The sequence below is a fragment of the Gossypium raimondii genome, chromosome 7, assembly GCF_025698545.1.
Source record: "Gossypium raimondii isolate GPD5lz chromosome 7, ASM2569854v1, whole genome shotgun sequence".
NCBI lineage: Eukaryota > Viridiplantae > Streptophyta > Magnoliopsida > Malvales > Malvaceae > Gossypium > Gossypium raimondii.
Window position 1 is genome coordinate 38,636,073 of NC_068571.1, and position 16,771 is coordinate 38,652,843.

General features: G+C 31.1%; 1 protein-coding gene and 1 long non-coding RNA gene across 2 annotated transcripts; both read left to right on the forward strand.

Moving 5' to 3' along the window:
- The first annotated feature begins 8,292 nt into the window (after positions 1-8,292).
- LOC105770780 (uncharacterized) lies at positions 8,293-9,187 on the forward strand. Its single transcript, XR_008198063.1, has 2 exons — positions 8,293-8,592; positions 8,787-9,187. It is a non-coding gene; the product is annotated as an uncharacterized LOC105770780 (long non-coding RNA).
- A 1,660-nt stretch (positions 9,188-10,847) lies between these two features.
- LOC105761987 (uncharacterized) lies at positions 10,848-11,519 on the forward strand. The gene is made up of 2 exons (XM_012579916.1): positions 10,848-11,160; positions 11,284-11,519. The coding sequence occupies exons 1-2, from the start codon at positions 10,848-10,850 to the stop codon at positions 11,517-11,519; spliced, it is 549 nt and encodes a 182-aa protein (XP_012435370.1).
- Positions 11,520-16,771: the final 5,252 nt, after the last annotated feature.

Consider the following 16,771-nt stretch of genomic DNA (forward strand, 5'->3'; position numbering starts at 1 on the left):
GCCAAGTCCGATCCTAGTCTTGAGCACTACCTGAGAAGTATGAAACTATAGGGGTGAGCTTAAGAAAGCTCGGTATGAGACTAAGCAAAAGTAGACATACATTCAATCAGTATAACATACCACTCAGTACTCAATCCATATGGTTTACATTAGCATAATATCTTATGTATATGGCATGTTTAGTGAAACAGTGCAATAATCCTACCCATCCATCCACTACACACCATGAGTTCCCAGAACTAGCCTACCGAACTCCAAACAGTGTGAGCTAAAGATCGATGTGGATAATCCACTATAAATAGTAATGCAGATAAACTGTCGATAATTTTACAGACAAGCTGCCAATAATGCGATTAAATCGCCCAATCTCCTCAGTACTCCGATGTAGTGCACTGACAACAATATTGCGGACTTTAAATGCTACTAGTAATCCACGGAACTCCTCCGTCATCCAACAAACCCAATCTCATGTAGTGCAAAATGGCATACCAATCCTGTAGCATATCATGTTAAACAGTAAAATTTAGTAACAATATCAATGGCATGCTCAACATGCTTTGGTTTAACAGTTTTAGAGACATGATTTCCATGAAAGAAATATTAACAGTAGCAATCCATAGCATGCTTACATACAAGTATTATCATAACAATCACGGTCATAGAGTCAATAAATCAGTAATGAAATCACAATCATACTTATAGGAGTTTTATCATGCAAGGAATTACTTAGAGATTAAAATGAAACATTTCACAGAATAATGGAAAAAATAGTGAATCAGGGGTCACGCGATCGTGTGAGGAGGCAGTGTGAAGGGGTGTAAACTGTGTTACTGAGGTATATAAACGTGCGGTCAGGCCGTGTAACTCTCTAAGGCAGTGTGACAATCGATAACATTTCCCCAATAATGGTCACACTGTCATGCGTCAGGCTGTGTAGCTCAGTTTTAACCCTAGCATTACAATGGCACACGACCATGTCGACCACCCATGTGGGCCAAAAACCATACTCGATTTGCTAACTTTTAGTTAGAACACACACCTGGTAAATCGCACTTTGAAGTACTGTCCTTAATCGCAGCTCTTAAGCCTCAAGATCCAACTAGATCGAGTTTAGATTTGTACCTATCAAACATTTAGCAACAATCTCTACGATATACTTTAGAATCCGATTAGACCAGATGAATAAAAACCAAAAATTCAGGTTTGAATTTCCAAAATTACTTACACTGCTAGTAATTGATTAACTAATACGGACGTCCTACTTCCTTTACTATAGATTTGAGGTGTAGCGCCCCAAAAATTTGAATGTTGACTGTTGAATTCTATCGTATTTAGGTCTCTGTATCTGTGGTTCTGTGCTTTGTTTATGTGTTCGAGGTCAAAGGTTCGAGTCTTTTTAAAAAGTCTTGTTATTTTATTTTGCCTTAATCCCTATCCGTGAACTATTAACTTAAGTTTAATTCTGTGTAAGGGTACCAAGAATGAGTCTGCTGGTTCAATGGCTAAGCTTTTGTTTACATCCTGGTCCTATGTTTGACTCTCTGCGCAGATGATAGAGAAACATTCATTTTGTGTGCTATTTGTTAAATGTTTTAAATGTTTTTGGTTGGTTTATTTCTTTTATTTGGCATTCTTTCTTCCTTCATCCCATTTTCTTTTTCTTTTTCCTTTCTTTTCGTTTCTACTTCCTTTCTCTTTTCTTTCTTTTGTTTGATTACTTTGGTAACTCTGCTAGCAGGTTAAATAGATGATATTGTGTCATTCATTGTTTTGATTGAAGAATTTTGCGTAAGTTTCTTATTGTTGTAATTTCGTTTCATTTGTTTTCGACGTTACTCTGTGAGTTTGGAAATTACTGTTAGTGTGCCTCGTGTTCTCGTTAATTGCCCATTTTGTTTTCGTTTAGGTGGAGATCCTAAGAAGAGTATTCCTCAAACAATTTAAGTTCTATTTAGGGATTGAACGATCTGTGGTAAGTGAATATTTTGTGTTCATGGTTCTATGTCAAAAATTTGACATAGTTTAATTTCAAATTTGAATTAGCATTTTAGTTTAATTAAGTTGTTAATGGAGTTATTGAATGGTCGTTTTAGGCTTCGGAAGCCTGCTGCGTTGTTCCTACTTCGAATCACTAATAGGTGCATACTGAAAACCAGACTTTCTACAAATTTTGGACGCAAAAAACCATGGCTATTGATGCCACACGACCGTGTGGTAAACTGTATCACTCACTGTTCATAACTTAGAAACATACAGACTAGAGACACGGGCGTGTGTCCAGGCCATGTGACTCACTTTTTGCGTGCTAGGACCACACCGACCATTGACACGGGTGTATGTCAGGCTGTGTGAGACACAAGTGCAGGCACACGAGTATGTGCTAGACCATGTGAGGCTACACGAGCCAACTGTGTAGGCTGTGTGAAATCACATGGGCGTGTGGACCAAGAACAGTATTTTTCCCTCGGCCAGCATACTTTATTTGAAACAAATGTCGGTCCTCTGTGGGGTTCGTATGAACTGCATTGAATTACGTAAATTGCTATTCTATGATTCTAGACTGGGTACTGGATATTTGTATGCGTATGGCATGTGAAAATCGTTAGTAATGCTGATATATATTTTCTGCATGAGCTTGATCTGTATCTGAATGGTTATATAAACTTTTGCATTAATCGTCACTTGAATTTTGTTTTTGCATTGTGTTGGGAACTGTATATTGGAGGTAGTGATGTGCTCTGAATCAGTGGCTAAGACATGGAGATTGTAATTGAATTTGGCATTTAACGCAATTTGTACAACAACTAAGCTGCAAATATTCTGAAATGTGTCATTCCGACACTATATGGTGTGTAGGGCTGGATGGGTAGTAAATACCTATTATGGTGTGTTGGGTTGGACAGAGACGGTGTGTAGCGCATGGGGGTAAGAAACTGCATTTGATTCTAATCTGTTCCGTATTTGAAATTGGTTACTCTGCTAAACATCTGTTCTGTTAAGCTGAACTGCATATTTTTTGTTTCTGATTATGTATATGGTTGAGAAGTTTCGTTTGCAGACATGATTCTATTGATTGTATTTTGAATTCATTTTTTGAGTTAGTTAGTGACTTTGACTATTAATTGAACTGTAGATAACCCACAAGGCTGATCGGGTCGACGAATCGGGAGCTCAATCGTTCTACTTATTATCTTTTACGTTATTAGTAGTTTTAATATTCTTTTCGTAAATTTGATTTCCTAGATGTTAAGTCGTGGATTGAACTTTATGTTTGTTAAGTTCCTTTGATTCTAAATGTTTTTAAAGAGAAAGAAAACTAAACATTGGGAATTCGTGTTTTTGAGAAATCATAGATGTAATTCTCTAGACTTAGCCTTGTCATTTAGGCCGGGTATGGGGCGTTACATGAGGGATCCAAATCTGAACCTTCACCAAGGTTTAATTCATGAGATCACATATTTCGTCAGCACAGGAAAAATAAAAAATGGAAGAAAAGAAAACGTAAATTTGGATCTAACTCAAAGTATCTTACCCTTCCCCATCCAATTATATGACAACGAACAAGTAAAGAAACAGTAGAATGGAATTTAGGGATCACAACACCAATGATAGGAAAAGAAAGGAAAAAGAAAAAGAAAAATGGAGATGAACAGAGAGGGAGAAGGGTTGGGCGGCAAGGAGAAAAGAATAGGAATGCAAAAGGCTAATTTCTGAACTAAAAGTTGGTATTTAAACCTAAGACTTTTACTAGGTTGGACGACACACCTAAGGAAGGGAAGCAAAAATTTACAAAAATAAAATTTGCACGTGTAAGAGGAATCAGACTCAGGTCTCAAGGACAACTTTATTAACTATTAATCACTAAGCCAATTACTCATTCTTGAATTAATTCTACAAACTTTAAACCAAAAATTTGGGATGTTACAATAATCTAGTACACTAATCCTATGGTATGTTAACTATACATGACTCTATCTGAGACATTTAATAGGGTAATCAATGAATCAATACATATATGTTCATGATCACATATCATAGTTTCATACTATCTGAGTTTATACTATGCTCAATTTAATTCTCGACATTCTATATCATTATATACAAATTGAGCCATGAGACAAGTATGTATGTATGTATGTATGTATGTATGTATGTATGTATGTATGTATGTATGTATGTATGTATGTATGTATGTATGTATGTATGTATGTATGTATGTATGTGTATATATATATTGAACTCAAATCATAAAAGTACAAACTATATTTTCATTACTCATTTACAACTTTCGTCTTTCCTTTCTCTCGAGACGGCCTGACGTTTTCTTTATCTACGTTTGATAATTCAATTATAAAAATGACATTAGTTCACATCCAAATCACATTCAAACACAAAATCAACATATTTTCATTTTATTCATTTTAGTCCATATATTCAAAATGCTCATATTTTTCGATATCTAATATCGGATCAAAATTTGATTTTATATTCTTTCATTAGGGACCTTGTAAATTTCATCTATAGTATAATTTCATGATAGTTTTCAATTTATTCAATTTAGTCCCTAATGTCACAAAATCTTCTAACAAGTTTAATTTAATTTGTAACTTAATCCTTAACATAATCTGAGTTCACCATCTAACAATCTCTTCAATTTCAAGATTAATTTCATAAATTATGTTTTAATGAAAACTTGCTAAACATCAAATAATTGAAGAAATTAACACATGGACTAGCTAGATCAAACTCCCATGATTCAAAATCTATAAAAAAATTAAAATTAAAGAACTAGCTTGATTACCTTAATTGATTTTGGATCACAATGGGAAGGAAACAAAGAAGTTTTCTTCTTCTTTTAGCTTGGACGGTTGAAGCTTAATGGAGAAGATGACAATATTTTCATCTCCCACTTAAATTTATATTTATACTTAGATTAACCTTTGATTAATCATAATTAATCAAGTTTAATCCATTAATTTAAAGAATATATATTTACTAATTACAATTATGAAAGTTTAGCAGCTATCATCATCATTTCCCACTTTCTCATTTTTAAAAATGGTTAAATAACCATTTTGATCTTTTGGATAATTGCTAACTAGGTCCTCAAATATATTTAAAATTAAAACTTGATAGCGATTGAACTTTTATAATTTACTCTCTTCTTTAATTAACAATTTTCTCGATTAAATTATTTAACCGATATTTAATATATTTTCATATTAACTCCCATAAATCTTCCTATTTCATCCTTACAGATTCGGTTTACGAAAATGGAATTTTAAAATTTCATTTTCGATATTGACAAAAGTTGAGTCATTACAAAATATCTCTTTCAAAACCTTTATTTTATTTTATTTTGTTTATTAAAAATTACCAACGCTCTTATATAACCTTGCTAATTGCTATCTACAAATTTTATTTTGAGTAAAATTTATTTTCATTGAATTTGACACACATTATTATTTATTAATAAAATTATTTTGTTTAAACATAAGTGTAAATATGTATTAATATAAAATATTATTTTGGACAATGATACAAGCTTTCTAGCCAAATTTAAGCAATAATGTGATCAAATTCAAGCTATGATTTGATCCCATCTTCGTACAAGTCTATCATCCTTAGTATGTTTTTTTTCCCCTTTGTTGTAACTAGAAAACATTTTCTAGGTTAGGCCCTTCTTTTTGCACCACTCTTGATTTCCATTTGTTCTAGACCTTCACTTCTTTGCTGCTCATCCTTAGTGCTTTTATCTTTTTTCTCGAGAGATTTTAAAGCGTAATTGAAGCTAATGATGATATATATGACTTTACTATGATATATTTTGTTGCAAGTTTTTCATTGTGTTATAAATTTATCCTTTTAGTCTGGAAACAGATTATGTCATTGCCAAACCTTAAATATAAGCTTAAATATTGAATGAAGTATATAAGCTTAAATATTTCAAAATTTATTCATATATCGCTTTTAAATAGAAATAAAATAAATATAACACGGATTTAAATATTTTATAATAAAACACATGAATACTAGGGGTGAGCAAAACTCGATTCGACTCGAAAAAATCGAAAAAAATTCGAATTTCGAGTTAAACGAATCGAGTTATTCGAGTTAATCGAGTTATTCGAATCAACTCGAATTTTTTTTCGAATTCGAATAATTCGAATATCAAACTATAATATTTTACATTTTTACCCCAAACTCCCAAACCTTTTTACTTTTCCTTCAAAACTTTTACTCCTTCCCACTTTCCCCCCAAAACTTTTACTCCCCTCCCCTCCCCTCCCAACCCCCCAATCTACCCAAAATCTATTTCCCACCAAAATTTTATTCTCCCATTTACTTTTTCTCAAAATTTTACTCCCAAAAACCCTCAAAACCTTTTATTTTCCCCCAAAATTTTTACTCCCTCTCACTTTTCCCTAAAACTTTTATTCCCTTCCCATCCCACCTCCCATCTATCCCAAACCCTCCCACCTCCAATTTTTTTTAATATTTTCCCTCCAAAATTTTACTCCCCCTATTTACTTTCCCTCAAACTTTTATTCCCCAAAACTTTTTATTTTTCCTCTAAACTTTTACTTCTCACCCTTTACTCTCAAATAAAAATCAAAATTATCCCAAAAATCACTAAACATAAATAGTAATAATTTTATTTATATCTACTATTTATATTATTAAATTAAATTTCACATTTTATATTATTTATATTATTGAATTGTTTAGTCATATTTAATATTTATATTAAAATTGAATTATTAATTATGCCATAAAATATTCGTGTTAAAATTTTATATTGGTATCAATTTCACATTTTATTTTAAAATAACTTTTATTAAAAATCATATTTTTACATTTAATATATTTTTAATTCCAAAATACATAGTGACAAAAATCTGAAGATAATTGAAACAACTAAGCAAGCAAAAAAGCTAACCAGTATATAAAAAATTAATAAATAAATTATGAGGTGATGAAAGTTAATAAAAATTTTGATTAAGGTGGACAAATTTTATTACGATGGGTGACAATGGTTACAAGGACCAAAAATTATTTTTTAAGATTTAACTCGAACAAATATATTCGATTCGAATTTCATCTCACTCGACTCGATTCGAGAAAACTTAAAATAAAGTTAGGATGATAAAATAAGATTCGAAAACTCGATTAACTCAAAAAAAATTTATTCGATTCGATCGAATGCTCACCCCTAATGAATACCACACCAATATTTTCTTTAAAGAAAATGAAGCCTACTTTCAAGCTCAACTTCCAACAAGACATGCAACTCCCGCCAATTTAATAATAACGAAATAATTATTTTCCTCCCTTTACAAATCCAAATTTTAGGGGTTAAATATAAATTTCATACTTAAATTTGTCCGCTCTTTTTAGGTTGGTATTTAATGTTTTTTTTGTCTCATATTGGTACCTGAATTTTTCTCCGTTAACTAATTTGGTTTTTTTTTAACACCGTTAAGTATGAGACAGGTGTCAGCACTAGACAATTACACATGCCATTAATAACACCATGATGATGTCATAATTTTAAATATATATTAAAATTTAATAAAAAAGTTTAAATATCATAATCTAAATTTAAAAAAAAATAAAACTCTAAAAATATATATAAATGATAAATTATAAAAGAATTCTTCCTTAGATTTTCTAATATCTCCATCAAATTTGTTCCATTTCCTTTGCTTGCATTGTCTTTTATCTCCTGCTTCATTTTTTTTCTTACAAGAGCTTTTATTATATATTTTCTATTTAAGTTGGATGTATTCAACTTGAGTTTTATCGATTTTACTTTCATCGAGGGGTTTTTCACGTTAAAAGAGAGCATGTTCTAAGAATTTATGGGATTTTACAAATAAAATTAAAGAAAATTGAAGAACATTATCAATAATCCAATAATACATTGATTCAAGATAACATATAGGCATTCAGAAAATTAATATTAACTAGTTTTCTATGCAAAAAAGAAGAAGCAATGATGATTTAAGATAACAAATAGACACAAATTCAGAATAATATTGAAAACCTAGTAATATTACAACCGCTTGCTAATAATTTAAAATGGATATTCAACAAAACCAATTAGAATATAAAGAAACAAAAGAAAAAAAACTCAAATTTGAAATTGTGAAAAAAAAAAGAAAACCCCAAATCTACAACAATTTTGTTTGCTTACAAGAAACTACAACAATGGGATATAAGGTACTTGAACCATCAACTCCTAACCCCCATCAATCAACCCTTCATATGTCTTCTATATCGTCACTCAAACTGCTTTTACCCCTGGCAAGTGTTATTGAAGCGAAATTGCTTAAGCATTGTTTCTTTGTGAAGTGTTATTATCTGCTTGTATATATATTGACAATAATCTGATGTTATTTCTCTTCGGTGAGTAGGCAGACCCTACACAGGTCCTAAATGTTCCTGTTATTCCAATTGGAACATTGCTTGCTGCTGCCCATCCTTTTGCAGCTAACCCTCCCTACCTCCTGTCTTGGTTGAGTCCTCAAATTTCTGCTCTGGACATGTTGCAACCAAAGTTGTTTGAAAAGCTTGTTACGGAAAACTTCGGTAAGAAAATATGCTTCACCTTTGGCTTCTAGGATAATGCACAAATGCTAAATGTAGACTTTGGCATTGATGCTTTTAACTGTCATATTGCGCACTATGATATAATGGGTGCCCAACGGGTAAGATTTAATACTTTCATATATGATGCAACATAATTAGCTTCTCCTAAATATTTACACTTCCTTTTGATGCAGGCCGTAGATCTAGTGTATCCTTGTATAATAGAATTTCTCAATCATCATGACGCAGCTTGAAGTTGTTGAGACTTCTTCTTCATTCAAGCTTCGTTCTATATTTTTTTCCCCATGAAGGAAGGAGCCGACTTAAGAAGAATCTTCAAGCCAGTCTTGCCCTTAAAATTCAACATCAACTAGTACATATACATACATAAAAAGAGGTAAAGGATCAATACCATGCATGTAGTTGTATTGTTGTATTAAAGTTTGTTAATATCTACAGACATTTAGAAAAAGTAGTGTATGTTTATATGGTATACATATATCACTACTCTCTCTCTTAGACAACAATACTTCATCATTTGTAAATGGTTAACCATTAGAAATTTTGACTCTCACAAAACATTTGATGATCTTAAGAGAGATGTTCGATTACCATAAAGCTTATACTTCATTTTATAGAGAAAGGTTGAATTAATTGTGTCAAACTCCTAAGCTTTGATTGATTTTTGACCAAATTAATCACAAGTTTAGTCTATTGGGAATTTAATTATTGCTCAAGAATGTTGTATTGTATGAAGTTTACTTCCCATTAAATAAATAATAAAATAAAAAAGGTAAATTTAGCCATTTCTCTTCACTTTTTTTCCAACTAATAAGAAAGCATTTTTTTCAATTTATAACGATTAATATTGTAGCTTAATAATTGAGTATTATTATAAATAAATCATTGCAATATATGTAAAAACAATTTAAAATATAAAATTTATTAATATATTAATATATGTAAAACAACTTTTCCGGAAAATATTTTCAAGAAATCATCAAACAATGAGAAAATATTTTACATGATTCAATCAAACACCAAAAATATTTTCCAAGAAATCATTTTTAGAAAAGTAAAATATTTTCCAAATCATTTTACGGAAAACATTTTCTTGGCAATCAAACAGACCCTTTATGTATTTTTCTGGTCTATTTTACAATTAATTAAAATTAATCTTTTCAAGATTCATGATTACCCCTTTCAACAATATCATTTATGATCCAATAAACTTAATCATTTCGAGGTTCAGTTGTCCTTATTAATAATATCATTTCTAGAGTTTGAATTTAAACTTTCTACTAAAACATCTAATGTGTTTTACCACTACATGATGATAATCAAAATTCTAGTTAATTCCATTCCTACAATATTTTCACTGATTATTAGAATTAATACTTTAGATTTTTGTCTATTTTATTCCTATAAAAAAATACAAACCGCTTGCTGAAGACTTGGCCCAATCCACGGGATCCGAAAAATCAATTTTATATATATTAGAAGTTTGTAATTAAATAAGAATGCTGACATTATAATTTTAGACAATTGGTGTTTCTTATTTGAAGTATTTATTTTTCTTTTGAGTTTTATATTAGATGATTTACTTTAAATATAACTTAATTATTATATATATATATATATATATCACAATTTATAAGACTCTTTTCAATTAATCTCATTATTATTTTTATAATAAAAATTCTTTTTGTTACTGTAAGTTATAATTTTTTCTTAGATAAATTTATTTGTTAGTACAAAATTTTATAATAAAATCTTGACATATCTATTTACTAAAATCATTTTAATATAATATTTCAAATCCAAACTTTTTCAATTTATTTTAACAATATATTTATTATAATCATTTTAATATAATATTTTCAAACTTCATAATAAAACATACATTTTATATACTATTAATATGTATTATCAAATTTCTTTTATGTTAACATTCTTTTAAAAACAATTACATTGACAAACACTATTAGTCATACGTATGCAATCTAGTTTAAAATATATTAAAACATTAGATAAATATTTTCATCTAAATTTAAATAAAAATAATTTTATTAAAATAATAATTTGACTATAATATAATAGTTTAAATTTAAAATAAGCCAACTTGTTATAAAAAAAACAAATAAAGTAAAAAACAACGATTCTACAATTGTAAACAAGAGGCCCAGTTCAAAAGATTTTTGGATGTTTTGAAACAACTTCACATTAACATACCGCTAGTTGAAGCGTTGGAGCAAATGGCCAACTACGTAAAATTCATGAAAGACATACTGTCGAAAAAATACAGATTGGGAGAATTTGAGACTATTGCTCTCACTGAAGGGTGCACAACAATGTTGATGAATAAGCTGCCTCCGAAGTTAAAAGACCCAAGGAGTTTCACTATCTCTTATTCAATTGGAAATCATTATGTTGGTAAGGCGTTATGTGATTTAGGAGCGAGTATAAATATAATGCCTATGTCTATTTTCAGGAAGCTGAAAATCGAGAAAGCAGGACCTACTATGGTTACGTTGCAACTGGTTGATCAATCCTATGCCCATTCGGAAGGTAAAATTGAAAATGTGCTGGTAAGAGTAGATAAATTTATTTTTCCTACGGATTTCCTCATTTTAGAATTTGAAGCTGACCGAAATGTGCCAATTATTCTTGGAAGACCTTTTTTTGCTTTAGGCGGAACTTTAATTGATGTGAAGAAAGGTGAACTAACCATGAGAATAAGTGATCAGCAGATCACGTTCAATGAATTTAATGCCCTGAAATATGCTTATGAGAATAAAGAATGTCGTGTCATTGGATTGACAGAAACAACAGTGGAGGAATTCACAAGATTTTGCCATAGCAATTCTGATATTGACGAAGAATCACTTGAGCAGAGTGATATAGTAAGTTTTGATGAACTTAAGTAGTTTGTGGTTAGACCGAGGGAGAAGTTTGATTTATCAGATCGCTTTTATATAAAAGAACCTCCAGTGTTAAGAGTATTAGAAGCTTTTTAGGACATGTAGCATTTTATAAAAGATTCATTAAGAATTTTCCGAAGATATCTAAACCCTTGTGCATTTTGCTGGAGCAAAATAGACCTTTCAATTTTTATGAACATTGTATCGTAGCTCACATATATCCTCAAAGAGCTGTTGATGTCAAAGACACGAAACGAGGGTCACATTTAAAGATAATGGACAATGCTTGAAGCACTACTGGCATGCTCATGTGGAACGAGACAAGCAATCTATTGACCTCTGCAATGCTTGAGTTAGTAGTTTTTTATTTTATTTTATTTTATTTTATTTTATTTTTCATTTATTTAATTGATTTACTTTAGTTTCATCTTTATTTCATGTTGTTTTCATTTCTACTTTTGTTTTTGAATAAATGAGTAGTTTTTTTCTAGATTCACGGAGACTGATAAACACAATGCCCGTAAATCCACTCGTAGGGCCGAATGAAGTACCTACACTCCAATCCAAGCCAGGAAAGTTTTCTTTCCCTATCTCATGCATTTTATTTATTTTTCCATGACATTTTTTGTGCATATCTATCTTTTTGTTTCTTGTTACATATTTATACATGCATTGAGGACAATGCATCCCTTAGGTTTGGGGTGTATTGTGCATCTAGGCTGCACTTTATATTTAGTATGTATGCTCATTTTAGTATAGTTAATTTGTTTTGCCACTGTCATGTAACTATCAAAGTATTGTTTATCTATGAGAAGTATAGTCTTTACTTATGATGTTCAATGATGAGCTTAAATTTTTCGATATACCTAGAATATGTGACAGTGGATTTGGTGAATTTAGCTTAGGTTGCTTGAAAATTGATTCCTAAAAATGAGATGGCCTAACATTCAGTTTTCTTTTGGAATATAGTAGGTATCTTTTAATGAACTTAGGGATTTTTCAATCCAAACATTAGTTATATTGCCAAAGCATTATTTAAATAAAAGGACAGTAGGCACTCAAATGCTTAGAATTGCCAGTACGTCAACACATTTTGTTTGCTCTATTGTACTGTTGATTAGAAATGTGAGTTTAAATAAGAGTGTGAAATAAAAGAAATAAAAATTAGGGGCATTCCATTGTAGTAAAGGGTTGAGTGGCTAAGAAGGTAGTTGTATGCTCCATTCGTCTTTTTAGTCAAAAGCCTTACGCTTCATGAGTGGCTGTTGATTTAAATTGTGACATAATTAAGTACTCCGCAATTTAGTGTATGCTCCACTGTGATTGTCAAGTCAAAATAGTTTTGTGACATGCTAAATCCCTTAATAATACTACTTTCAAAAAGAAAAAAAAACATAAAAAAAAGAAAGCAAAATCAATTGTGAGTAATATATTGTGAATAGACTTGAAGCAAGTGACTTATGTTTAGGTAAAAAATGAACTAAGTAAATTAGGAGATGTTTGCTATAGGCCGAAAGAGAGAATACATGAGTACTTAGGAAATTTTGTTTTTAGGGAGAAATTTTTTACACTGCCTTTGTTAAGCAAACCTTTGACACTCGAACGAGTTTTAGGAAAAATAAGATTGCTGAGAAATGATGTAATATGTTGTTCTTCGAATAGCTTGGTAGTATGAGTTGGTTTGTGTGCTGGCAAAATGTTTGTATTCATGCATGCATGTATATTTTGCATGAGGACAAGCAATAAAATAGGTTTGCGGGTGTGATAACTCTTGAAAAGAGTTATATTTCATGCCTTTAGACCTAGCTAATTGCATGTACTTAAGTACATTTAGTTGCACTTTAGGACATTTCATTAGTATTTTTCCTGAATCATTGCATTAGGAGCTTGGACTGTGTTTAAATGTTATTTGTTACTTTTAATTGCTTGTGGAAGGGTTGTGATTGGTGGATTTGCAAGTTCAGGATAAGGAATAAGAAATAAACGAGTGAAGGTTACCGAAGCAAAAAGGTGGACAGTTTTTCGACTTGTATGCAGTGGCAATTCGCGATTCCGAGAAATGACCGAGTCAACAGTTAACACGTACCAGTTTCAGCCAACTCTACCTGTACCAGATAAATCTGCCTAAAAAGAGGAAATAAATCTTGGGTTGTTGGTTTTATCTTAGAGAAAAAGAATTTAAAAAGAGGAAAAAGATTATGAGATAATGAGCTCATAACCACCTATCCAAAAGGAAGGGATTTTTAAACCAAAAAGAATTTAATAAGAGAAAAGATAATCTTGGGTTGTTGGCTAAACCCTAGTACACTTGGTTATAAGTGCAATCCTTAGGAATAGTCGATGGCATATTATTCTTATTAAGTTAATTTAATACGAAAAATTTTAGATTAATTTAACTAATATCGGATGGCATGAGCAAGCATTCAAATGATGCTTGTATCATACAGAAAGAATTATACAAGCTGTTATAGTAAGACCCTGTATGAGCAGGGACAGGAACTTGAGGTTTTACCCCCAAAAGAGACAGACCACTTTAGGACTCTTGTGCACAGTAAGTTAATCAGGATTTTGCCATAACATTATCGACAATGAAGGTTGATTCTGAATAATCCCAACCTACCGCATAAATATCATAGACACTATATCTTTATTCTTTGTCGAAGTATCTTTGCCACAAAATATTTAGTAGTTATTTATTTATAAAATATTGCATATCGCTCTCATATTTGCCATTACATTCCTACTATCACCTTTGCCATAGCATTCTCAGTTATTTACTAATTCCATATATTACTCATCATTGCATATTTACCTTAGTTTGCTATAACATTTCATTCAATCGTTTTGCCATAACGTTAACCCGACTTTATTAAAATAACTTGACCAACTTTGTGCCTCAATTCGATCCTCGTGGGAACGATACTCACTCATCATTTTATTAGTTGATTTGACATGTATACTTGCACAAATCGCATATCATTTCACACGTGACAATGTATCGTTGTAGGAATTCAACCATACTTGCAGCCTATTTGTGAGCCATTTTCTTGTCTTGTGTAAATATGAAATCACTAGGGAACTAGGATGTTTGATAGATTCTACCAGGTTGAACTTGAAAAAGAATTTGTATTTGAAAATGTTGTTTTTTATTTCTGGGTTTTCGTATGTAGTTTTGTTGGGCTACATACCAAACTATTTCAATGATGTTAGTCAATTGGAAATGAACTTTTAACTTCTGCTGGAGTGGTAACTTGTTTATGATTTCACTTGAACCTACACACGTTTACAAGGCTTTCGCCAAATGATGTTTTCTTATTCCTTAACTATAAGTGGCGTAATACTATTTTAAATCGCGTTTAATGTATTATATGTTTTTCAATACATTGGAACATCGATCTAGTACGCAGACATCGCTCCGATACACAGAGCTAAGATGTTTGGTTTACAAATGGTTTTGTTAGTTTAGTGGTTTTAACTTGTGACACTCCATACTCGGATCTAATAATCAAGTCGGGCGTGGGGTGTTACATTACCAACGAGCTTTGAATACAAATGTATGTATAACATGTAAAGCTCTTTTAATTCGTTTTGCCAATGACATGTGTAAGGTTATTCTTTGTAAGGATCACATGTAAGGCCATACCAAGTCCATGTCAATTGTATCATAACCTATCTAAAGGGATACTTTACTTTTTAAGTGGTCAACAATGACAAGATATACTATCCACATGCCAAAGCATGAGGAAAGGAAGGTCACTCTCACCTATAGGTTTTCATCCTTAGCCTTAGGAAGGTCTTCTTCTTCCTCTTCAACTCTTCACTTTTAAGCATTATACATCTCACTCCTTTAGCAGCTCTCAGCCTCACCACTGTGTGAACCGTCATCTCACCTGCTACTTTTGTATGTCAACAAAATATTATAAGAGTATGCTACAACATAGTACTAAGTTGTTTAAACCATATTTGGAACATAAAAAATAATAATTACACTACGTACGTAGCAATTATTTCGAGGTGTTCTTCCATAACTTATGTACTATCTATAAATAGAGACATGTAATGCAGGGGACCCTTAGCTTCAACTATACTTATCTTTTGATTTTTTTTTCTCAAACCTAATACATGGGGCAGTATTATTCCAATGTGAAAATTTACTCATTTGATAATAAAATCAATTTCGTATATGTTAGTTTTTTAAATTAAAAATGAAGCTATTCATTTGAATATTTCCTTAGCACAATTGACAATTTTTTTAATAAAATAAAGAAGAAAATCACCAGAATTGTGATACACAATGAGACTCCATCCAGCCAAGAAACTAAAATGATCAAAGCATGCAAGTCTAAACACGCTAAAAGAACATGAAAACTATTTTAGGAATGATCATGCATCAAAACAAAAACCTTCAAGCCAAAGGGATGTCGTTTATAAGCCAAAACTTCTGACACGAGGAACTGAGCCAAAGCTTAGTTACATGAGTACTAGATATTTGTATGAATCAAGTTTCAACTAATGCATTGATTCATCATATCTTCGTAGAGATATCAAAGGACCACTTAAACAACCAAAAAAATCCATCAAAAGAGTGCAAAACCAAAACAAACCCTTGAAACCCCAAGGGAAAGGAAAGGATCGGTGAGTCTCGGAGGCAAAATCCAATGAGATGATTAAAATTCATAAGGTAGCATTTGAGAATTAGAATTTAGATTTGAATTTTAAAATTTTAGCTTTGAAATTTATGATTTATGATTTTATTATTTCTAAATTATTTGTTTGAAAATTAAGATATTTGAAAATTAAGATTTTGAATTAACCAAATTCATTGTTTGGATAATTCAGATTTAGATTTGGATTTCAACTACTTCTAAGTCTTAAAACTATTTTTTAATTTAATTATTTAGGAGAATTTTGAGCATTGTTGTTTGACCCGGATTGGACCGACCAGTCAAGCTAGGAACTGGCTAGGGTACTAGTTTGGAGAAAGGCATTAGATCGATTGATTTGGGAACCGATACGGACCAATTAATTGGGTGGTTGAATCGGTTATACCAATTTTTAATTATTTTAATATTTTTAATTTTATAAATTTTTAAAGATTTATTTAATAGAACCAAACGGACAGGTAAACCAATTGTACCAGTCAAACCAATCGAACCGGTTGCACTAGCAAATCGGTAGCCTAATTATGGAAATTATAAACTAAAATTCATGGGTTTATAAATTCAAATTGTAAAAATTATAGTATAAATGAAATTTTT

What these genes read in the sequence shown, in the direction of transcription:
- LOC105761987 (XM_012579916.1), top strand. Translation starts at nt 10,848, where the DNA reads ATGGCCAACTACGTAAAATTCATGAAAGACATACTGTCGAAAAAATAC. An exon ending in ATCCTATGCCCATTCGGAAG is followed by an intron (nt 11,161 to 11,283) that starts GTAAAATTGAAA and finishes TTTTTGCTTTAG; the next exon opens with GCGGAACTTTAATTGATGTG.